Source organism: Bacillus rossius, chromosome 2 (assembly GCF_032445375.1).
Source record: "Bacillus rossius redtenbacheri isolate Brsri chromosome 2, Brsri_v3, whole genome shotgun sequence".
In the NCBI taxonomy this organism is placed as follows: domain Eukaryota; kingdom Metazoa; phylum Arthropoda; class Insecta; order Phasmatodea; family Bacillidae; genus Bacillus; species Bacillus rossius.
The window spans coordinates 71269595-71295177 of NC_086331.1; the positions used below are offsets into that span (position 1 = coordinate 71269595).

A 25583-nucleotide genomic window follows, 5' to 3' on the forward strand; every position below is an offset into this window, starting at 1 on the left:
GTATAGGAATGTATGTCCAGCGTGCCTGGCTTCTGGCTAAGGATTGAGGATTGACAACGCCATAGTAAATTGTTTCATAATGGTAGCCATCTTGGATTACCTGGACCTAGACCTTCTACCCTAACCTTTACACTGGTGGCCATCTTGGATCTGCCATTTTGAATTATAAATCTTTCTGCTATTTTGATTTCAGCCATTTATTTTGTAGAACTTTTCGCCATTTTGAATTATGATGTCACCGATGCAGTTTTCGTTACGACCATCATTTTGAAAATCGTATTTTTCATGCTGAAAATCGGGAAAATTTTGAAAATTTTGAAAATAATAAAACAAATTTAAATAAGTTATAATTTTAAAAACGTTCTTACGTCATGGAGTCCGGAGTACTCAGTTCGAACCCAGTGAGGGAAAAATACAAATGGCCCCTATAACTAATACCATTGCATATATGAACAACCCTCCTCACCCTCCTTCCACTCCAACACTCCTAATCCCTTTTACTCCCCTTTTCCCAAATATAGTTTTTCTTGGAATTTTCAACCTCCAACTTTTACCACAACTCATACCAATAATTTTTTTTTCTTGAAATTTTCCCTGCCACCCCCTAAACACTCCATAATCATCAAAACAAAAGATTTTTTTCTCACAATAAACACCCACCACTACCCCTATCCATTTTTCTCCAAGAAATTGACCTCCCCCTCACCATTCCCATCGCCCTCCACATTCCCACCGTATTTTCTGAACCCCTTCACCCCTCTCAATATTTTTAGGCTGTAAATACAGACCCAATGTTCCAGGAGTCCTCAGATTACTACAATTCCTTGCCCGCAACATCGTCTATCAAGGAGGCAATAAAGGTAGCCATCTTGGATTATGACATCACAGTCGCCATCGTGTTTACGTCTTCTGGATGCCGATATCTTGGATCATGACATCACAACGGAATCTGGTTTCGTCTGTTGTAGGTCGCCATCTTGGTTTATGACATAACAATCACCACATTGTTTTCTACTGCTGGAGTCCACCATATTGGATGATGTCACAGCCATCATTTTGTTTTCATCTGCTGGATACAGCCATCTAGGATGACATAATGTCAGGTATCTTTTTTTTGATATGCTGAAGGCCTCCGTCCTTGATAATGCCATCTTTGATTTTTCTTACAGTGCGTCAGCATTGCTGTGTCTCACATGGATAAGGTCATTGTTCCATTAACTTTCAATGTTGTTACGGTCCTTATCGATATAATAAATTAATTGTTTTATAAAAAATACAATATAAACACTGTGATTCGAAACATAATAGCTCGAGGTTGTAAAACGTACTGTGCCGTTAATTAGTAATTTCGACACGATATATTTTAAATTTTTATTATGATTTTAAATTTTTTGTGTGGAAATTTTATTTGCTCTACTATAGTGTGATTTTAATTTGTTAGTCTGGTGTACTCCTCTGAGTTAAACTTTGTCTCAGTGCTCTGAAGCCCCTTTCCCATCGGCGTATCGGATATATTACTGGCCTAATCCCTGACTGGTAGACAGCTTACCATTTCCCCCGCCTTCAGTCACGCCTCAAGCCTGTAATATCATTTCTCTTCGTGACCCTAACTGCATAGACAAGCCTGTAGCTTGCAGGCGACCAGTTCTCAGAGACGAGCTGAGATTGGCCTTTTTCATCACGTATCAGTGTTAAGTTCGCTCATCTGCAGCCACGACGGGACGTAGTTTCCCAGGAGCGTTGCGTTTTACCCTCCCCCCCCCTTCTCAGTTCCAAGTAAGACCAATGACCGGTCGTAACCCCCTGGACAACAGTGACCGTCCCCAAGGTCTCTTCGCAAAAACGAGTGCGCCAAAACTGATTGCAAGCGCTACCTAGCGACCAAGTCGCGAACTTCTCCGCTAGCCTACCCTCTAGGGCGCCAGAGAGCAGCACCTGCTCTCCCTTGAGTTATATGGACGCCGTGGGCGAGTCGATTGTTTTCAACTCAGACCCCTCCGACAGAGTCCTCTACTGTCGCCCAGTGATGCCAACTTCAAAACTCCTGCCAAAGTTTTTTCCGCCCGCATTCGGGCAAGTTCGGAATCTTTTGGCGGCCCAGACCTCCCTCCACCTGTAAGAGCCGGCGGCCACTTTTAATTACGAGACGCGGTTTGCCGCAAGACAGATCAACTCGCGTCGCGTCGGCAGACAGATCTCCAGCGAGTATCGGCGAATCGGCAGACTCTGCAAGACTTCATCCGACCGCTAACGACTATGTAGTCGCTTTGTATAAGGGATGCTATCCCTCAAGTCAATCCTAGTAGATTAGTCTGTCTGCATAGTTTAATTATTTGCCTTCGAAATTTTTCTCTTTTAAATATTATCATGAAGAAATCATCCGCGTCCTGCCGCGCAATTCGCGAGCTCCAGACCCTGGCTGACTCCACGACTGCAGCATGCTGGGCAACTCCCCTGTTTTGGTGAGTGATAATTCGCGACCCCTCTTTTTTTTTCCTTAAATTTTTTTGGGAATTTTCCGCCCCATAGACTGCCTGTATACAAGTTCTAATCAGTTTTGATTTGGACTTTTGCAGACAGGGTCGATGACGGGGAGAGACTGATTGCTCCCATCTCGTGGCCACCCCCCCCCCCCCCTCCTGTTCCGTGGGTCACATTAGAAGAAACTTTTCTACTACCCGACGTGATCGTTTGAAGACCCCGGGTGGTAATGTAAATTCAACATTTCCCCCTTACCTAGCTACGAACTATCTTAAGCGAATGACCAACCCACCAGCGACCAGTGTTTTCCTGAAGAACATGTAGAACGAATAGAACTAATTATCAATGTAATCATCGGATCCATCCAATTTTGGGTGTGAAACTCATAATGCAAATGTTTATATTTCAAACTAAGAATGTACTTTGTTTTAAATAATCGCGGGCCGGCCCATTTTCGTTTTCTTTTGTTTTTTTTAATCTTTGAAACTTTTTAAAACCTTTTGTATATAAAGTAATGGAAACAAGATAATTTATCAGGGCAAATAAAACAGGGAAACTATAGATCAAGTTAATCGTGTAGTTTTTATTTATTGATTTTAACGATCCACCCACTTCCTCCTTGCTTGTTACAGGAAGTTCCTAAATTTTGTTTGTTCCCCACCTCGTGTCGCCTCTGGGAAATCAATTTATTTAACTTATTTTTTTTATCCAGCAAGTTTCCAAGGCTCCTTTTAAAATAATTCAATTGTGAGGCACGAGGGGTGTTACAACTTGGTAGCAGAGCGTGGTTTCCTTGATCTATAGGCATACCTGAATAATATAAGCATATCTAAAATAAAAATAAAAGTAAAAAAAATTTGTTAATTAATTTTTGATAATAGCAATTTTGTAATAATATTGTAAACTGATCGCTGGTACACCCCGTAGTTATATTGAGTTAAAATTTTAAAATTTATCTTGAGTTAAATTCCCGTGTGGACTTAGGCTAGCGCGTAGCGCGCGAGAGGTCCGTCAGCCAGCCAGCTGTCCTCTCCCCACCGCGCGTCCCCGAACGTGCTGTTGACAAGGCCGTAGACATCCCCTCCTCCCCTGCACCCCGGGCGACCGGCGGTGTTATCATATCTCGTTCGTGTCTGAGGCTCGCGCGGACACACACACACACCCCTTGTTCCCGCAAGTCCCGGAGGTCGCTTACCTCTGAGAGAGACGCCAACAGACGTACCAACTCATTCGTCTGCCGGCAGCAATAGTTAACTTTTTGTATTCTGGGCACATACTTCCGACCCGTCGGAGCAACTACGATATTATTAAGCTAAGTTAAATTAAGAGTGTCTTGTGTAGAATTTAAGGTACTGTTTCAACCATAGTTTTAAGCCTTTGTTGGTTGACCAATCAACGCAAATTTTTGTATATGTTTTGCTGTCCTCGTAAGACTGGACCAAGCTCCACCTACGAAAGGGACACAATGCTCACGCCGGAGTATCTCCTCCGTGACGAGCTGGAGTACGAACTCCGATTTCGAGGTTTGTCAAGCCTCGGTAACATGGCCATGCTCCGGAGAAGATTCCGAGCTGCGTGTGCCGAAGAAATTCAACCTCAAGTCACTAATCTCGCTGACTTGGACTCTTTGGAGGAATTTAACTGTGTTTGTAGTAAATTTCAGGAACTCCACAGTTACACTAATTCTGTACGAGACGAGACAAATAGAAACAACATCTTGTGTGCGCTAACTCGCTTGAGTCATATTGGCACGAGATTTACCAACCTCACAATAGTAGCCACCAAAAAATTTAATGGGATCTACCAAAGGGAAATCGAGAAATGTAGGCAACAGATTCCTGGTCTAAATTTCCAATTGCGGAGCAAACTAGCCGCAATCGACCAAGGAATACTTGAACCCGTAGAGGCAGTGGCAGGAGGAGTAACTGACAGTCAAGTACAGGAACGCCCAAAACAAATGCACACTGGAGGCAGCCCAGTCCCTACCCCACCTCTTTTACCCTCCCCGCCACCCTCACCCCCCGTGACATCACGTCGCCGGGCATTGACTTCGACATTCACACCATCTCATTTTCCATCTGCGACTGTCATGGCGACTGGTACTCACCCGAGCACCAATGTCACCTTCGCCTATCCTATGCATTCGCTCTCAGCTCATCCTGTTTACATGCCCCAACCCATATACCTACCCTCCACCTCACCCGCCATTTTCAAACCCTATCATGAATTCCGGTCAGCCTTCTCATCCCTCCATACCTCTCCGGAAGCCCTTCCCACCTCCTCGGCCAGTGGAAGGTCAGTTTCGCCACTGATAGCCTTTCCTTCCACCCTGGCAGCTACGCTACCACAACCAGCCCCTGTGCACCCTGGTGGCAGGATAGAATCACAACTTCCTTACCCCAGCCCCGCCACCACATACCTGCCATTGGGCCCGCAGGTATACCAACTTCAAAACCAAACTCAACCTCCACCAGTCACACCTCAAGCCTCTAATCTAGCACCGAACCCAGTACCTGTGGTTCCTACCTTCAATCAGACAACTGGAGGTAGTTTTTACGCTAAGATACCTAATCCCGTTGAAAGACTGCTGGCTAATTTTAAGGAAACCACAGGGTTGGAGCCCAGGAGCCTAATCGACTTTCTAAAGAACTTGTTCAAAACCAAACAAAAGGCAAACCTTCCAGACAGGGAACTCCTAGAAGTTATTTTCCCCTTTACACAACCACCCTTGAGCGAGCGAGTGACGCTCGCCATTGAGCAAAATTATTCTTTTGACCAATTTCATGAGGACATTCTAAATTATTTTATTCCAGCCCGTTTGATGACCAACATCAGGTTGGAATGGTACAACAGGCTACAACAAAGAAATGAAGCCTTACCTAGTTACATAGCAGACATCAAACTAGCCGCTCAAATTCTTCGGTTGCGAGTGTCTGAGAGTGAGATAGTCTCTAACATACTTGATGGAATTAACCCTCAAGAAAGATCGCGGGCAGTTTTTCAGGCCCGACCACAAAATTTTGCCGAGCTTGATCGCTTGTGCATCTCCAACACAAATGTAGAATACGCAGACCACCAGCGAAATCGAGAAGCTAATGTTTACGCCCACAACAATACCAGAATAACAGAAAATAAACAGCAGTATTATAACAAAAATTCGCAACACAAAAACAGCAATGAACAAGTCGCTAAGCCTCAAAATAAAGATGAAGGGATACCTGTCTGCAGGTACTGCAAAAAACCCGGGCACTACATTGAACAGTGTCGCGCAAAAAACTATCGCCCAAACTATCAAAATTCGCGAGACTCAAAAAAACGTGTAAATCGCTGGCCAGAAAGAATTTTTTTTGAGCCAGCCACCCAAACAACCATTAGGAATTTTTCCCTTCACCAAGGCCCTAATAAAAATTACGAACAAAAACTTCAACAAAACACCGCTTCCCCACACAGGGAAAAAAACAAAAGAAGAAAACAGAAACAAAGGCGAGCTAAGAAAAACAAAGCCCGCCAAGACAAGCAAACGGAAAACTGTAACACGTCTAGGCCTATGTGCAGACAATGTAATTGTCCGCGAACCACGGACAAAAGAACATGTCATAATATTCTAGCTAATATACCCACAGTTTTGCCCTACGCCAACACAATAATTGGAAAACAAGAAGTTCCAGGCCTGATAGATACTGGATCAGTGCGATCATTCGTGTCAGGCCAGCTATTCAGGAAATTACAACAAGACCGTTTGACTCAAAAGGTAGAGCCAATAAAAATAAAGTGTTTTACAGCTGCTGAACAGCCTTTGAAGGTAAATCGTATTGTTTTTGTTAAAGTAAAAATCGATTTGTTTTCTTGGTCTTTCCCATTCTTAGTAGCAGATGATTTGGCCACAGATTTAATTTTTGGTTCCGATTTTATTGCAAAAACAGGCATGATAATTGATTTGAAAGCACGAAGAGTTCACTTTAAATTTAACAACCAAGTTTTTGTTTCTTTTGTGTCACCTGACGCAAAATGTCAGAGCAAAGTAAATGCCATTCACACAGAGGCTAAAGGTGATAATAACATTTCACTAACCCATCTTAACTTTGAACAGAAACAAGAAATAGAGAAGTTATGCAGTAACTTCCCTGACGTTTTGAGTGAAAAATTAGGCCGCACCCATCTCACCCAATATGAAATTAAGCTTTTGGACAAAACCCCAGTTAGGTGTCACCCTTACCAATTATTAGGACCTAAAATGCAGATAATGCGGGATCACATACAAAATTTATTGGACAAAGATGTTATCGAACCTTCCACTTCCAGTTTCGCCTCCCCGGCATTTTTAGTACCCAAGGACCAAGGCCAAGGTCACCGCATGGTGGTCGATTTCCGCCGCGTAAATCGGCAAATTGAAGTAGAGATGACGCCATTACCAGACCTAAATTCGGCATGTCACTGGTTTAGTAAAGCCAAATTTTTCAGTGTGTTTGACCTAAATTCGGCCTATCATCAAATACCACTAACACCAGAGTCAAAACACGTCACAAGTTTCTGCGTTCCGTGGAATCTGTATCAATACAAGGTAGTACCCTTTGGCCTAGCCACAGGCGCCCAAGTGTTAACACGCCTTCTAGACCAAATTTTCGGCGACCTGAAATTCAAATTTGTTTTTAATTATCTTGATGATGTCGTTGTTTATTCAGAATCTTCTGAAGAGCATATGGCTCATTTGCAAAAAGTCCTTAAGCGACTACGTAAATCCGGCCTCACTGTTAATACAAAGAAGGTGAAATTTGCAGTGCAGGAAATTTCTTTCCTCGGACACCTGATTTCAAGTCGAGGAGTGACCATTGACCCTAACCGCACACAAGCGATAAAGGATTTCCAACCCCCTAAAGATGCTAAGGGCATTTCCAGGTTTATTGGCATGGCAAATTTTTACGCCAAATTCATACCTAATTTTGCTGAGCATGCAGCACCACTCAATGCTCTACGTAAAAAAAATTCCGTTTTCAATTGGGGTCCAGAACAGGACAAAGCTTTTGATTTTCTAAAACATGCAATAGCTAGCCCTCCAGTACTTAGAATGGCTGATTTCAGTAAACCTTTCATTTTGCAAACCGATGCATCCAGTGTGGCCATTGGGGCCGTGTTGTCACAAGAATTCGATGGCTGCAGGCAACCTATAGCTTTCGCCTCCCGCACCCTAACACACCAGGAGAGGAAAGCCTCCTCGGTATACGAACTTGAGTGCCTTGCCGTAGTTTTCGGCATAGACAAGTTCCGGCCCTATTTGGAACACAAAGAATTCCTACTAGAAACCGACAACCAGGCCCTTCCTTGGCTTCTAGCCCATCCGAAGCAACTAGGTAAATTAGGTCGGTGGATTGTAAAAATTGCTTCTCTCAAATTCAGCATCCAACATATTCGTGGTTCACAGAACATCGTGGCAGATACTCTTTCTCGAATGTTCGAGAATCCTTCCAACTCCGAGATTCAGGAAAACAATCCTATGGCCTGCCACGCATTGCTCACAGATTTTCCGCTAGCCTTTTCGGACTTACGATCCCACCAAAATTCGGACTCGCAACTGTCTGACATAATTGCGCAAATAAACTCAGGTTCACCCCCAAAATACCACAAACTATCTAAGGGAATTCTTTATCGAAGAACTCAGCAATGTAAGAATTTTAAAATAGCCTTACCTCAAAATCTCAGGGACATGATTTTTCAATATTATCACTCATCACCTTTAGGCGCACATTTAGGCATTTTCAAAACTATTGAAAACATCCGCAAGCATTTCATCTGGGACGGAATGCATAAAGACATAACCCAGAGGGTCTAATTATGCAAGTTGTGCAATTTGAGCAAACCTGCCCAGAAAACACAATTCGGATTTTTGAGTTCCGATGTGGCCGAAAGGCCCATGCAAAAACTTTTCATTGATTTTGTGGGACCCTTCCCAAGGTCAAAAGATGGAAATTCGATGCTTCTAGTATGCGTAGATGCATTCTCAAAATTTGTGTGGCTAATCCCTGTTAGAAGAGCCACGGCCGAAATCACCATTCGAGCCCTCCAAAATTATATTTTCAAAATATCCGGGGTACCTTCCATTATTGTTTCCGATAATGCCACAAACTTTAAATCGACTCAGTTCAAAAACATGTGTTTTTCACACGGGATTCAGCATGTGACCACGTCTCCCTACTACCCCCAGCCTTCGCATGCGGAGCGTTTCAACCGAAACCTCCGGTCTGCCTTAATAGCATTCCATGCGAACTCGCAGGATAGGTGGGATTCCAATCTCGTGTGGTTGCAAATGGCTTTCAATTCCGCCAGACATGAAAGTCACAAAACAACACCGTTTTAACTCATGTTTACATACCAGCCCAACACCCCACTCTCTAATCAATGGACGTTAAAAGAGTTACTGCCAGACGACCCCAGGAACATTAAGGAAGTCTGGAGTAGAGCTCGTAAAAAACCTGAACTTGGCCCACGAGGCAAGCAGGCAAAAATATAACAAAAAACGCTATCCCAATCCCTACAGAGTAGGAGATTTAGTGTTGTGCCGAGCACACACACTCAGCAAGGCGATCGACAAGAGGTCAGCCAAGCTTTCATATCGTTGGAATGGCCCCTGGCAGATCCAGCGATACCTCACGCCAGTCACGGTCGCTTTAGCCGACCCCACCTCCGGCGAATATCGCGCACGCGCGCACATATCTCAACTGAAGAAAGTGCACCCGAATCTAAAGTAAGGGCACTCTTCACTGTTTTCCTTCTGCAAGGAACAGCGCAAATTCTTCGGCATGCCAAACTCAACACAAAGAGTTGTTATCAAAAAACCTAGGTCATAATTATAAGTAATATAAAAAATCCATGGTACTAGTTTATAAGATGTTTAAGTTAAGAAGTGTTACACTAAGTTGTCTAGTTTAAAGGGGCGCCCCTAATTCAATAAGTTATCTGTAAGTTTTAGACTTTATTTAAACACATAAGAATTGTTAGCCATTGTAAGTAGTTTACTACAGTAGATCCTGGTACAGGGTAAGTTTCTGGAACCCAGGTTTTTGGTGGCTTAAGTGGGCCACCCTGACTCCGTCTTTCAGGGGGGAAGTATGTGCGTTAATTAGTAATTTCGACATGATATATTTTAAATTTTTATTATGATTTTAAATTTTTTGTGTGGAAATTTTATTTGCTCTACTATAGTGTGATTTTAATTTGTTAGTCTGGTGTACTCCTCTGAGTTAAACTTTGTCTCAGTGCTCTGAAGCCCCTTTCCCATCGGCGTATCGGATATTTTGCTGGCCTAATCCCTGACTGGTAGACAGCTTACCATTTCCCCCGCCTTCAGTCACGCCTCAAGCCTGTAATATCATTTCTCTTCGTGACCCTAACTGCATAGACAAGCCTGTAGCTTGCAGGCGACCAGTTCTCAGAGACGAGCTGAGATTGGCCTTTTTCATCACGTATCAGTGTTAAGTTCGCTCCTCTGCAGCCACGACGGGACGTAGTTTCCCAGCAGCGTTGCGTTTTACCCTCCCCCCCCCCCTTCTCAGTTCCAAGTAAGACCAATGACCGGTCGTAACCCCCTGGAAAACAGTGACCGTCCCCAAGGTCTCTTCGCAAAAACGAGTGCGCCAAAACTGATTGCAAGCGCTACCTAGCGACCAAGTCGCGAACTTCTCCGCTAGCCTACCCTCTAGGGCGCCAGAGAGCAGCACCTGCTCTCCCTTGAGTTATATGGACGCCGTGGGCGAGTCGATTGTTTTCAACTCAGACCCCTCCGACAGAGTCCTCTACTGTCGCCCAGTGATGCCAACTTCAAAACTCCTGCCAAAGTTTTTTCCGCCCGCATTCGGGCAAGTTCGGAATCTTTCGGCGGCCCAGACCTCCCTCCACCTGTAAGAGCCGGCGGCCACTTTTAATTACGAGACGCGGTTTGCCGCAAGACAGATCAACTCGCGTCGCGTCGGCAGACAGATCTCCAGCGAGTATCGGCGAATCGGCAGACTCTGCAAGACTTCATCCGACCGCTAACGACTATGTAGTCGCTTTGTATAAGGGATGCTATCCCTCAAGTCAATCCTAGTAGATTAGTCTGTCTGCATAGTTTAATTATTTGCCTTCGAAATTTTTCTCTTTTAAATATTATCATGAAGAAATCATCCGCGTCCTGCCGCGCAATTCGCGAGCTCCAGACCCTGGCTGACTCCACGACTGCAGCATGCTGGGCAACTCCCCTGTTTTGGTGAGTGATAATTCGCGACCCCTCTTTTTTTTTCCTTAAATTTTTTTGGGAATTTTCCGCCCCATAGACTGCCTGTATACAAGTTCTAATCAGTTTTGATTTGGACTTTTGCAGACAGGGTCGATGACGGGGAGAGACTGATTGCTCCCATCTCGTGGCCACCCCCCCCCCCCCCCTCCTGTTCCGTGGGTCACATTAGAAGAAACGTTTCTACTACCCGACGTGATCGTTTGAAGACCCCGGGTGGTAATGTAAATTCAACATTTCCCCCTTACCTAGCTACGAACTATCTTAAGCGGATGACCAACCCACCAGCGACCAGTGTTTTCCTCAAGAACATGTAGAACGAATAGAACTAATTATCAATGTAATCATCGGATCCATCCAATTTTGGGTGTGAAACTCATAATGCAAATGTTTATATTTCAAACTAAGAATGTACTTTGTTTTAAATAATCGCGGGCCGGCCCCTTTTCGTTTTCTTTTGTTTTTTTTTAATCTTTGAAACTTGTTAAAACCTTTTGTATGTAAAGTAATGGAAACAAGATAATTCATCAGGGCAAATAAAACAGGGAAACTATAGATCAAGTTAATCGTGTAGTTTTTATTTATTGATTTTAACGATCCACCCACTTCCTCCTTGCTTGTTACAGGAAGTTCCTAAATTTTGTTTGTTCCCCACCTTGTGTCGCCTCTGGGAAATCAATTTATTTAACTTATTTTTTTTATCCAGCAAGTTTCCAAGGCTCCTTTTAAAATAATTCAATTGTGAGGCACGAGGGGTGTTACAGTACACAATTAAATTCATGGCCATAGAAATATTTGTCAAATAAGATATATAAAATATGATAAACCAATTCGGAGATGTAATTTTTTTTTAATTTGATGGAATAATAGCATCACCTGTTTGAGACAAAACCAACACTTTTTAATTTTCAATACTTGCTACAAGGTTGCTACAAGGTTCAATACTTGCTACTCATGTTGTGTAGTACACACATCTTGTAGAGAGTGCTGCCACAATATTAGTTTAAATTTTGCCCACTGTAGTTCAATCGTATGTATTACCATAGGCGTGCGCACGGTAGGTGCCACAGGTGCCTTGGCACCACCATTAGGGTTAACGTTATTTGGTTTTTTACAAGCAGAAATAATAAATACTTACAAAAATCCGTATGTTTTCCAAAAAAAAAAAAAAATGTTTTCCAATTGTGTCGAGTTACAGATATGTGCTCATAACACTATCAGTATATCAATTATCAATCTAACCAACTATACACACGGAAACAAGCCAGTTGCAATTACTTGTGTTGTACACGCGGGCCGCGGCTACGAAACTTCTGAAAAGTAAATACTTCTCATAGTTCTCCTCGAATTACATAGAATTCGCGCTCGGTGTCCACTGTTAACTCCACTCGGCAGGCGCACGGAATAATAACCGCAGTCCGCCAGGGTTTATTTAAAAAAAAAAGAGAGAGTTTAGTTAGTTAAAAGGATAGGCTTGATGACTTATATGCAGTCGCCGACAAAACATTTTTGTTGTATTCCAAAAGTTAAAAACTTTTGCCCACTTATTTTTGTATTTTTATTATTTTAATATTTTACATATTTAAGGTATGTTACAAAAACTCCCTTGATTTGTTTATTTTAAAACTTAACATTTGAGAATGTTTTTTCTAGCATTTATTTGACGTCTTCAGAAAACATGTAAGTACAGCATGAATTCCGTGCAAACAATTTGTGCAATTTACTTTATGGCTCAACAACGCTGAAAACTGTAAATAGTTTAGTAGTTTTCCTGGTGATTATAACGTTCAAAGCCATAGTTCGTCATAAAAAAATGTTAAAATTTTTACATCCGTATATTTAATGTTTTTGTTCGGAAACACCTTAAATAGCGCCATTTTGCGCTTTCAAATCCAAATTTTTCCGGGGGAGGACCCCCGGACCCCTCGCTTTAGGCTCGGGGTCCGTGATTGACAGAGCTGTTGTGTAATCTGGCACCACCAATACTGAAGTCCTGCGCACGCCTATGTGTATTACCATAGTGCCCACCATCTTGGCAGCCATATTGAACGACATCTTGAAAATCTAAAAGTTTTATGCTAGTAATTCGTAAAATTTCCAAATATTCATAAAAAAATTCACTCATAAATATATTGCTCGATTCGATCGCTTGTAATCTCTGGTTGAATACTTGTTCGATCCAAAGAAATGTATACTAAAAATACTTATTAAATAAATTATCGTCAAAACTTCTCTCAAGCAGGTTTAATTTCCCATCTGCAATCCTTGTTAAGCCGATATGACTGCCATCATTTCGATTTATATTTATTGACCTAAAAATTCGGGAAAAAATGTAAAAAAAATGAATCAAAAAAAATTACTTATTATATTAATAAATTAGAACGATTTTAGTACTTGTTTCGAACCTTGGTCAATGCAAAAAAGTAATTTTTGCTCTAAAAAAATTATTTTATTTAATCTTCACTGCAAACAAGGACTCTGTACAAGACATTTACCCAAACGAAAACATATATATATATATATATTACTCATGATTACAAATACAATGGAGTCAGTATTCATTGAACCTTATGATTAATATAATACCAACTACAATAGTAGGTATATTAAAAAAAATGTCTTTAATCAGGAGGCCTTCTTTTTTGATGCTAGGAATTAATTTCAACCAAGTCATGTCCAAATATCAGACGTAAATACCAAGCATATCCGAACCACGAGGCATTTTTTCAATACTTGTCATACCTTTCAACCACTTTCAACCAGATCATGTCAAATGCCAGGCATAAAAACCAAACATCTCCAAACCACAAGACCTACAGTGCAGATGAATTCAATATGTTTTTTGCTTACAAAAAGGACTCTTTCAATCATATACAATAAAGGTTATTACTGCCAGACTCACATAGAGAGCTAAACCTAATTAACTTAATAATTACTATAAAATGTATTGCAAGCATTTACATCAAATATCTTCGTAATACAGAAAAAGTATATTCATACCCCAATCATATTCTAAAGAAAGAGTTTTAAAGTGACCATATTCATTATGACTGAGATTAATAACACATTAATTAAAAACCTTAGAGTCCATCGAACCATAAGTGATAATAGGCCATCTTCTTAACATAAATCTACTTACCATTAATTCAATCATTCAAACCCTACCTAACCTACCAACCATATTCTGCCAATCATGTCCTATCTTTCGTATCTCATCGATACTATCCTATTTTAGTTGTATAACTATGTTTTCAGTATTGTTAAGCAGAATGCTCTTAGGGTTGAAACGTTAGTTCAATGACCTGTAAACATGTGCACAAGCACCACTGTTAATGAGTGTCTGCAGTTTGTTCATGCATATTGTCGTGGCTTTTTGGCAGTTGTGCTTTACATGTGCAATGTCAGTGGTGTTCAAATTTTTGAGAACACTGCTGTTTTCGAAAGTATTGTAAAATATACCCTTTGCTGCACAGTCCAAACCTTTTGTATATTTTCCAGATTCCCATACAGAGTACTTATGTGATGTAGGGTACTTAGACCCTTCAAGTTTCCTTAGCAGATACATTATTTCAGAAGCATGCTGCTGTACAAAAATACACTGTGCTAAAATTACGGATACTTCTTTGTCTGAAAGCATGATCAGATACTTAATTCCTGCATTGTCAGTTTTCTGAATGTCACTATTTCTGAAAAAGTTAATAATTTCCAAAAATATTCAGCCATGTAGAACACTGCACGAAACCATGAATTCCAACGAGTATTGACTGGCATTTGAAATAGTTTATCTGGTTTCACAGTTTATTCTGGCAAATATTGCAAATATTGGTGTTTCCTCTTGCGAGTGTTTAAAAAGGCAGACTTTACATTCACTACGACATCGTTTACCTCAACAAGTTCACATGACAACACATTTCCTACTAGGGCAACTTTGTGGGCCCAGCACTGAATATGGAGTACGTGATCTCCATACAGAACTTGGAGGCTGTTGACACACTTTATCATCTAGCGAGCTGAGTCTGTAACCAAGCCTCTGATGTTCTTGTATGAAATTTCATACTTATTTACACATTCTGAAATAACTTGTGCACATGTGGTCGCATCCGCTTTTGCAAAGAAACTTAACTGAAACTACTACTACCTGAGGTTCGCCTACTGGTTCTTGGAGCACTAGAAAGAGTACCACAAAAACACTTCTTCCCTGACTGTCTGTAGTCACATCCGAATAGATAAAAATTAGTTTATCTTTAACAATTTCTATCACGTTTTCAAAGTGGTATTCAGCAAGTTTAGGAACATACTTTTCCCTCAGTGTTTTGACACAAGGCATGTCTCCAGAACCTGCCACAAATTCATTTAGCCATGCCCTTATGTTAGGATCATCCAATTTTTGAAGAGGTATGTTAGCTTTAGCGAAGGCCTCTGTTGTCCTCAGTGCCAAATGTTCGACGTCTGCTTTTTTACGTTTAGCACTACCAAAGCATTCTGCAACAGAGCTCTGAATTTTTTTATCAGCACACCCATTTTCGTATTTTTTTTCTTTTAGTTATGTGTTTTTCGCTCTTAGTGTGCTTTATCACGGTGTCTTTTCTCTCAAATGCGACTTTACGATTGCAAAATTTGCACATTAACGTCGCCGTATCGGGTGCATTAGCCCGTCGCTTTTGAAATCGTCGACACGTTGCCGCGCAACCGTACATGTACGACAATTTCACTGAGTGTACGGACGTACAGTGTTTATCTTATACTTCAGCTGGAATCGCGTTACAAACACATAGCATTGATCCTTACGGCAGACGTGCGCACGACTGCCAGTTGTTTGTGGAAAAAAAAGCTGATTCTTCCCAGCATGCATTCTTTTGTTGCGTCATAAATCGTTTATTCCCAAGGTTTATTCCATAACTGCGTTGTGTAAGAACCAGATTTTATTTCGTTTATTTCGTAATTCTATTTCATGGCAAAATTAAATTACGAAGTCATTATTGTGCAATAGTTTTATTAATATAATCGTAAAAAAAATTCATGTACGGACCTGGATCGGGAAATATGGTCCAAATGACATTTTCGTACGGACATTTCTTGCTGAAGGATTGGCAACGCTGGTTCCGCTTGCTCACAACTTGCCGCCTCCTTCCAGCCATTACATCAACAGTATCGCTCACGTATGACGTGGAGTTGTGGTTGCGTACATTAATGTTTATTTTGTGTTGTGGTCACATCTTAGCAGAAATATATTTCGTTCTTCCATACATATATGTAAAGAATGTGATTTTTTGAAACGATAACAGTGGCAGGCTACCGCTAAGTTCGGTTAGTTTTAGTTCTGACAATGGCGATGCTGGCGAACTCAAGATGAAACCAAGTTTGTTACCGTACATTTCTTGAAATTTCGCGTGTATACAGAAAACTAAACGAAATCGTATTATTTCGCGAATATCGATGAAATTCGCGTTATTTTTCGCGTTATCGCGATCGCGAAAATTTCAGGTCTGTAATTATAAGTAGTGTTTAACTAAATAAAACTGTTAATTACTTACTTTTTAGGTGTTGATTACTTAAAAAGTGTATTTAAGTTGATTTTTGATAAGAATTACATAATACCTACTTTAGAAGATGTCAATTTTGTTAAAAATAAATAAAGAATAAATGATTAGAGGTATTATTGTGGGTTTTTTTGTCGTTACTACTTGCCCCGGTAGACGTTACAACTTGCCCCAAGCACAAGGTAAGTTGTAACACCGCACTTCTTCTAGAAAATAATTGATGGTAAAATAATGACCAATAGTTATGGTATTATTTTTACTTGATTTGGTAGAGGAACAGTTACAGCATCCATCCACCTCTATTCAGTAGCAATTTAATTAATGTATCTCAAGATATATTAGTTTTCATTAAACTGTTACAACAAGCCCCTCGCTCCCCTATTTTAAAATTCCCTCTTTGTTTCAACCACCCGTTACACTTACCACAACTTAGCATTTGGTGGAATGGGCTTTTAACACAATCGTTCTTTTAATGTATACGAGTATTGTATATTTTATCAAAGTATTTGGTATTTGCTACACTATGTACAATGTCGTTCAGATGGAGATGGATATTCGAGTATCGCAACTTCACTAGACTGTGTAGTTCATTATGGTTGAATAGCGACTGAAGTATTTTTAGGAACATCGTTTTTTTATGGAGCATACGAAATTTTTTTTTGACAAAAGATTTTTATTTCATTTTTAAAAGTCATGCCCTTAATAGTTTCGCTACTCACCATCATATTTCATCATGCGATGTTTTGTAAAAGCAGCCGCTGTTTGATGTAGGATGCGGGATGCTCACTCACGAATTCAAGAGAAGGAGTGCTTCGCTAGACCTCAAGAGGAAGGGGCATTGAACTCATTTTAAAATTAGTGAAATATATTATGGCCTAGCAAGTATCACAAGAAAATCTTTTTACATATTAGCAACCATCATGTTTCAGTTGTTTGTATAAGCTGTCTCTGTTGTCTGTATAAGCAATCGCTGTTTTATGTGGGATGTGGGATGCTCCCTCACGATCACTGCAGAAGGAGGGCCTCGCTAGACCTCAAATGGGAAGGAAGCAATTATTATGTGTTCTTGGTTTTTAATGGCAGTAGTGTTTCTCATTTGTTTTAAGACTTAGTAATTGTCTTATAATGGATATTTTTCTGTATTCCATCTGATAAAAAAATATTGTAATTGCTGATTTGGTAACATTAATTCAGCAATGTATACGAAAGTCTAATAAACTTATCTGTCTTATTGCGAAAAAATACATGCAGAAAACCATCGTAGAAATACATCGCATACACGTAGAAAACCATCAGAAGTCTTGGCAAAAAAAATCTGAGCACTTGGAGAAAACCAAGAAAAGTCTTGATAATTCAAGATATCATTTAAATGATGATGTTGGAAAATGAGTTTCGAATTGAGTGTCAATGGCGGAAAATAAGTGTCGAATTAAGTGTCGATGGTGAAAAATGACTGTTGAATTGAGTGTGGATGATAAAAATGAATGCCGATGATGTAAATGAATGTCTAATTCAGTGCCGATGATTGAAAATGAGCATCGACTTGAGTGTCAATGATGGAAAATGAGCTTCGAATTGAGTATTGTCGATGGAAAATGAGTGTCTAATTACTTGTATCCAACATTATGTACGTGTAGCTAAGTTCTGAAGGTTCTATGGTTGACAGACTCCTGGTCATTTATAAATGTAAACTTCCTAAATATGTTCACTGTCAGGCCCGTCCAACTAGCAGTCATTATGCAATTGAATGTCCGAATATAAAGAAATGATAGGTTGTTAGTTGACTTATTTTATTGGTCTGTGTGCTCAGTGTAGCCGAGTAGTCGGACGAATGTAAGTTCGGAGCTGAATGTAGAATGTACTGGAGTTGATGGATATGTAGGTGGCCGACTGTATGTATATAAATCGAATGCTAGTGACCTGATAATATTTTGGGTTATTTACGAAAATATTTATCGATTGTGTGCTAAGACAAGCATAAAAATATCTAGTAAACACATAGAGTAGGTCTCTTGTTTTGGGGATTTTTGTCGTTATGCATAGAAAGAATCGTCATTGAGGACTTCAGGTTTCGAAGATGCTGGGTATGGATCATGTCTTGGCTGTAGCTATAACAACACTGAAAGTATCTTAACTGTTGATGTAAGGTACAAATAATTGACTTTGGTCCTAGCTCTGAATCAGATCAAATATTGTAGTAATTCGTAGTAGTTATTTGAAGACAGTTGAGGGGTTATGAGTAGCTGTGCATAATCAAATTTATATTTGAGTATTCTAATTTATGTTTGTATTCTGAAGGTTCCACTGTTCCGAGACACTTGTTCCTCTAGTAAGCTTAAATGCACTGAGTATATACGCTGTGCGATTATTTTATAAATATATATTTAGAAATTATCATTTCCTAGAAAATAATATTTTTTTTTAAAAAAAGTAATTAAAATTAATGCTGATTTGTCTCGCATATTATCCAAGCGGCTGCTGTTATTCAAACGAGTCCCAGACAACAGGCCCTTCAGTTCACATCTGGTTGCTTTATAGTGCAGATCGGCTAGTTTACTTGTCTGCATATAAGTCTGGTATGTGAATATTCTTGTGTGTCAGATGGCATCAAAAACATCTTAAACGACGAGCTGAAAGGCAGCGATGTCGACATCGGCGCAAATCCCGATGGTGGCGGGGTCAACGGCTGCAGAGGAAGACGGCGGCGACGAACACGAAGCAGATCCCGATGACAACGATGAGGAAAGCTCCAGAGATTCCGATGGTAACGAGGCTACCATCTCCAAGGATCCCGATGTTGGCCGCATCTACTGTCTCTTCACTGCAAGAGACTTCAATTCAATATCTGTATTATCGACAACAGAGGAGACCTCGATACCTGCAACAACACCGAATTTGTTAAGTAAAACCTCTTGAGAGCAATTTCCAGCATCTTCATCAGTTGTGTTAACTTCAGCTTCTTTGTCGTCCAGTACAGATGTTCTGTTAATGTCAACTAGGAATTATCCAGCTCATTCAACATTCCGGATCGCGTTGCCTTCAACAGCAGTGTAACTTGGAAGTACCTTTCTTTCCGAGCCTTTGATGACTCAGGAGTCTTAAGTGTAGGTACTGTGACAAAAGTTTTAAATACTTTCAACATGATAGAAGACTTGAAAATCATGTCTACATAAGGAACACTAATCATGTGTCATTTCCATGTGACCCATGTGGTGTACATTTCACGAACAAAAGTTATTTGATTAGGCACTGTAAAAGAAAGGTCATTGCAAGTTGTACAATGGTGAAGCGATAGTAATTGCGATGGATATCTGTATCTGTGTCGCTACTGTGGTAAACGTTTTGAACGACGACGAAGTACACGAACCCATGAAAATCATGCCGGCAGAAGCAAATTTTATAGTGTAATATTTCTGTGTGAGAAGTGCTATGTGCCGGTTACACAAAAATTATACATTTAAAAATGTTTTTAAAATTTGTAAAGGTTGGTTTCTAACATCAAAATATGTGGTCCACAAAGATGTAAATGCTTGCAATACATTTTATAGTAATTATTAGGTTAATTATTTTTATCTCTTTATGTGTGTCTGGCAGTACAAAAATTTTATCGCATTTCATTGAAAGAGGTCTTTTTGTAAGCATAAAGCATATTAAATTCATCTGCACTATAGGTATTGTGGTTTGGAGATGTTTGGTTTTTATGCCTGGCATTTGACATGATCTGGTTGAAAGTGGTTGAAAGGTATGACAGTTTTGAAAAATAATGCCTCGTGGTTCGGACACGCTTGGTAATTATGTTTGATATTTGGACACGACTTGGTTGAAATTAATTCCTAAAATCGAAAAATAAGGCCTCCTGATTGAAGAAATTTGTTCTATACATTTGTAGTTGGCATTATAGTAATTATAAGGTGCAATGAATACATTGTAGGTGTAATGACGAGTAATATATATGTCTTCAAATGGGCAAATGTCTTGTATAGAGTCCTTGTTTATGCAGTGAGTACTATAATATTATAATAAGATTTCAATATTTAAAGCTTAAATTACTTTTTTGCATTGATCAAAGTTCGAAACAAGTACTGAAATCGATCTAATTAATTAATATAATAATTAATACATTTGATTCATTTTTTAATTTTTCCGAATTTCTAATTCAATAAATATATATCGACAATATGGCGGTCATATTGGCTTAACAAGGATTGTAGATGGGAAATTAAAGCTGCTTGAGAGACGTTTTGACGATAATTTATTTAACAAGTATTTTTAGAATAAAATATTTTTGGGTCGAAGAAGTATTCAACCAGAGTTTACAAGGGATCGAATCAATCAATATATTTATGAGTGAATTTTTTATGAATATTTGGAAACTTTACGAATTACTAACATAAAACTTTTAGATTTTCAAGATGTCGTTCAATATGGCTGCTAAAATTGTGGGCACTATGGTAATAAATACGAATGAACTATAGTGGGCAAATTTTAAACTAATATGGTGGCAGCATTCTCTAACAGATGTGTGTACTACACAACACTAGTACTCCTTGTAGCAAGTATTGAAAATTAAAAGGTGTTGGTTTTGTCTCAAACAGGTGATGCTTTTTTTCCCTCAAAATAAAAAAAAAATTACATGTCCGAATATGTTTATTATATTTTATATATCTTATTTGACAAATATTTCTATGGCCATGTATTTAATGGTGTACGTTTTCCAACCTCGAGCTATTATGTTTCGAATCACAGTATTTATATTGTATTTTGTATAAAACAATAAATTAATTTATTTTGTCGATAAGGACCGTAACAACATTGAAAGTTAATGGAACAATGACCTTATCCATGTGAGACACAGCAATGCTGACGCACTCTAATAAAAATCAAAGATGGCATTATCTAGGATGGAGGCCTAAAGCAGATCAAAAAAATAAAGATACCTGACATTATGTCATCCAATATGGTGGTATCCAGCAGATGAAAACAATATGGTGGTTGTGAAATATCATAATCCCAGATGGCGACCTAAAGCAGAAGAAATCAGATGCGGTTATGATCTCATGATCCAAGATGACGGCATCCAGAAGACGAAAACACGATGGCGACTGTGATGTCATAATCCAAGATGGTGACCTTCATGCCTCCTCGTTAGACGACTGTGGCGGACGAGAAACTGCAGTAAACTGAGGAATCCCGGGACATCGGGTCATTTTTTATAGCCTAAAAGTTAGACGATCGGGGCAGGGGAGTTTAAAAATAGGGTGGGAATGTTGTAAAGAAGATGGCGAAGGGAAGGGGTGACAGCTATAGTTTTTTCGAGAAAAATGTATGAGGTAGTGGTGGGGATTTATTGAAGAAAAAATTATAATTTTTAGATAATTGTTGCGGGGAAGGAGGTGGAGGGGGAAATTTCAAGAAAAAAATAATTTTTGAGGGGAGGGGGAAAGAAAATAAAAGCTCGTGTACCCCTCTTAGCATTAGCCCTCCGGGGTTTTCTGTGTCCCTTTTATTCCGAGTTACTTTGTTTGGTGTTTTACATATCATTCAAACAGGGTGTTTTTTCTTTGTTTACCCGGCGCCTTTGCAAGCCCGGGGGCCCGGATCACGCCGCTACACGCAATCAGAAATTAGCTAACCAGACAGTTGGCTGCATCCCAAGCCCTTAGACACAGCACTACTGGCGCCGCGTTCCGATCTCCCACATCATTCTGGGACCCCTCAAAACACCTAGAATACCCGTGGTTCGGTCGAAGCCTACCCAACCTCTCCCAGCTTTCCAGGCTAGTAACCGGAGCTGTTTCGCCGCTCACTGCGTCAGCTTTTCACGAGGCTAGGGAACCCCAACTCCAAGCTTGCCCTAAGCGATAAGGACACCATGCTAAGTACGAAGCCGACACCAATCGTGGTCTAGGGCCGTAAAGGAAACCTCAAAGGGGGACCTTTACCAATAAAAGGGACCACCCGTACTACTACCAATTTCGGTGGAGCTGTCTTACGTGATGGTCAGCCACGAGAGGACCTCGGGGAGCGCATACCTTGGTCTCTTTACCGATCTCCATATGACCTCTGGAGATTTACAGCATTTCTGCCCGGTTGCAACTGAACACCAACGACTAACCGGTGTAGGCTAGACCCACAGGATAGCCTCAGAAGGTAATCGAGGGACTGCGCGACCCCCTTCATGGGTGTCTCCACCGATCCGCGTGCGAATCAGATTCACAGCCGCATGGCCCGGTTGCGACCCTAACCTACCACGGCAGACAGAAGCCATTCCATTAGGCAATGTCTCTAAACGGAGACTGGCCTTTTTGGGCCTCACCACCAGGGCTCGGCGGTCGAACCCCCCAGGAAGGTTTCAAGGCATCTGCTGTTGCCCGCAGAATTGCCAATTCTCCAACTCTGGTCTCATTCAGGTAATTGAGGATACCTGAGGCGGAGTTACACCCGGCATTGTCCTCTTTTGCTGGTTTTACAACCACCCATCGGTACCACGAGGAGGCAGAGGATTGACATTGGTGCGGAGAGGCTATATATTCGCATCCAAGCACCCATTCTGTGGGCCTGTTGGGTCATGTCTCGGATACTAGAACTGGCAACAATTCCGACACCTCAAAAGAGCAATCACCTTCTCCATGAAGGCCATTCCCTTTACCTCCTATGAAGTCAGGCTCAGGGGAGGGGGAGTGGGAAGTAAAGATTTTTTTGGGGGGGAGATGAGGGGGTAGTTCATATATGCAATGGTATTAGTGGTGTGGGTAAGGATCGGTCGCAATTTTTATTTTCCCCTCACCGTTTTTGTACCAATAACTCCGGGTTACATGACGTTAGTCGTTTGTTAAATATTTTTTTTTTAATTTGTTTGATTTTTTTATAAATTTTAAAATTATTCTCGATTACCTAGCATAAAAATTACATATTTTCAAGATGATTGTCGTAACGAAAATTGCATCGATGATGTAATAAATCAAAATGGCGGGGAAAGTTCGAGGAAACAAAATGGCTGAATTCAAAATGGCAGAAAGTTCTTGAAAACAAAATGGTAAATCTAAGATGGCGGATCGAGGATGACCGCCGGGGTAAAGGTTAGGGTCAAAGGCCAAGGTCCAGGTCATCCAATATGGCCGCCGTGACGTTACACTCCAAGATGACGTCGACAATACTCAATCCTCAGCCAGAAGCTAGGTGCCGGACATACATTCCTGAACTACTCTTATATTTTTTTCCCTGTACTTAAATCTTAGTAAGATTGCATTTGTTTACGTTGCGAAATAATAAAATTAAAAAATAGATAAGAAATGTCTTTAGTTTTTAAGTAATAATCATGACTTGATATGTTTCAATGTGTGAAGAAAAATAAAGCATAGTGATACTTGTTGAATAAACTTTAGCAAATTCATTATTTTACTCCACTTCAGAAAGTAAATTCTAGATATTATTTTACATAGATTTCTTTATTAACAAGATAAAACATCATATTGCCCGCCGAGAAGTGAGGGGCCTCGGTTGAGTTTCTACATATATTTAGTGCTCAGGTTTTACCCTGATAAGATGAAAATGGCCAATTTCGGTTGATAAAATTCACGAGAAACGTTACGAGTAATGCGATACGCACAAATCACGTTTACAGTTATGGTCACAGTAAAGTTTACAGTCTTTAGTTTTTTTTTAACAATGGGGTTTGAAAAGATGTACATTAAACAATACGGATGGGACCCGGCAATATTATTTGCCCCCGGGCCCTTGATTTCTTTCGATGGCCCTGGCAGTTATTTTTTTTTTATTACCAGTTTATATAGTTCGAATCCTCGATTTTATCATAATATTTTTTGTTTTATGAATGAATTATTGTTCATTGATAATGTTTGAATACGATTCTGTATTTGTCTTTGAACTCTTTTGAATGGTTTATCAAGAAAACTCTGGGATCTTTAACATTAATTTAATATACGTATTTTTTTATGTTGCAGGTTTTTATGGAACCTTTGAAAAAAATACAGGTAGAAGGCTTTGCAATGTTTGCCGAGCCTGAACTACTCTTTGGTAACTTGGATGAACTATGCTGTGTAAGTAAATATTGATAATTATTTAAATTAAAAATTATAAGAAGGTATTTTCCTGGAATTACACCAACTGTGGTAAAGAGAGTTGCTGCAAATATATGGAAGCCTTGTATTATTGATCAATTAAGATATTTTTGTGTGTTCTTTATCTATATATACAATACAACTAATGCTTGTTACCTACCCTTCCGATGTTAAGGATATTTCAAACGATTAATATTATTTAAAATTTATGTTGTAAATTTATGATCCACATGGAAAATGATTCCTTATGAGGTAGGTACTCTTTGTTAAATGGAGATGTAATAATTGACAAAAAATGTTTTTATAAATATTTGGTCCTTTTCATTTGCAGGTGACCTATGAATTCTGCAAAGAATTTATCAGACTTCTAATTGAGAATGTTACTATAAATGGAGAGTTGCCAACAATTGATGTTCTTGTAAAATTATTTCAAAAGGTATGTAACATAATTTTTATGTGAAACTTCTTTGCTGAGGAGGTAAAAATGTTTCGTGCGTTACAAAAATTCTTATCGCATGAGGGGAAATAGCTTGGTAAGAGGGCAGAGAGGACAAGGCGGCATGTTACACACTTTTTCACACACTTGTACACACTTTTGCACATACTTAAACACACTTGAACACACCTAAACACACACATTATTACACACTTTAAAACACTTTAACATACTTGGACACCCTTGGACACACTTGAATGCAATGAACACATTTGAACACACTTTAAAAAACGTGAAGTCACTCTAACACACCTAATTACACACTTGAAACACCTAAACACACCTTAACAAAACTTGAACACACTTGAACACACTTGAACACATTTAAGCACACTATAGCACGCTTTAGCACTTTAGCACACTTTAACACAAACGAACTCACATATGGACACACACATGAACACACACTTGCACACACTTTTGTACATGTGCACACTTTTGCACACTTGCGCACACTTGTACACACACTTTTGCACACACTTCCTACTTTGCACACTTTTGCACATTTGCACACTTTAGCACACTTGTACACCTTTGCACATTAGCACTTTTTTAAATTTGAGATCTACTCTTCTTAGTTATTATTTCGTGTTTAATAAAAAATACCAATAAGTTATCTTATCTATACCTTATAAGAAAGAAGATTCACTTCTTTCATACGTGGACTCCCCGCACACTGATTTTTTTAGTTTGTTGGTTTTATCACTTTCAAAATAAAT

General features: G+C 39.8%; 1 protein-coding gene across 1 annotated transcript in view; it reads left to right on the forward strand.

Moving 5' to 3' along the window:
* The window catches only part of LOC134528904 (pleckstrin homology domain-containing family G member 7-like), a 72203-nt gene that overhangs the window by 2406 nt on the left and 44214 nt on the right, over nucleotides 1–25583 (forward strand). The window contains exons 3-4 of the mRNA XM_063362570.1: nucleotides 24252–24347; nucleotides 24700–24804. Of these exons, the coding sequence (XP_063218640.1) occupies nucleotides 24252–24347; nucleotides 24700–24804 (201 nt within the window). The remainder of the gene's footprint in view (nucleotides 1–24251; nucleotides 24348–24699; nucleotides 24805–25583) is intronic.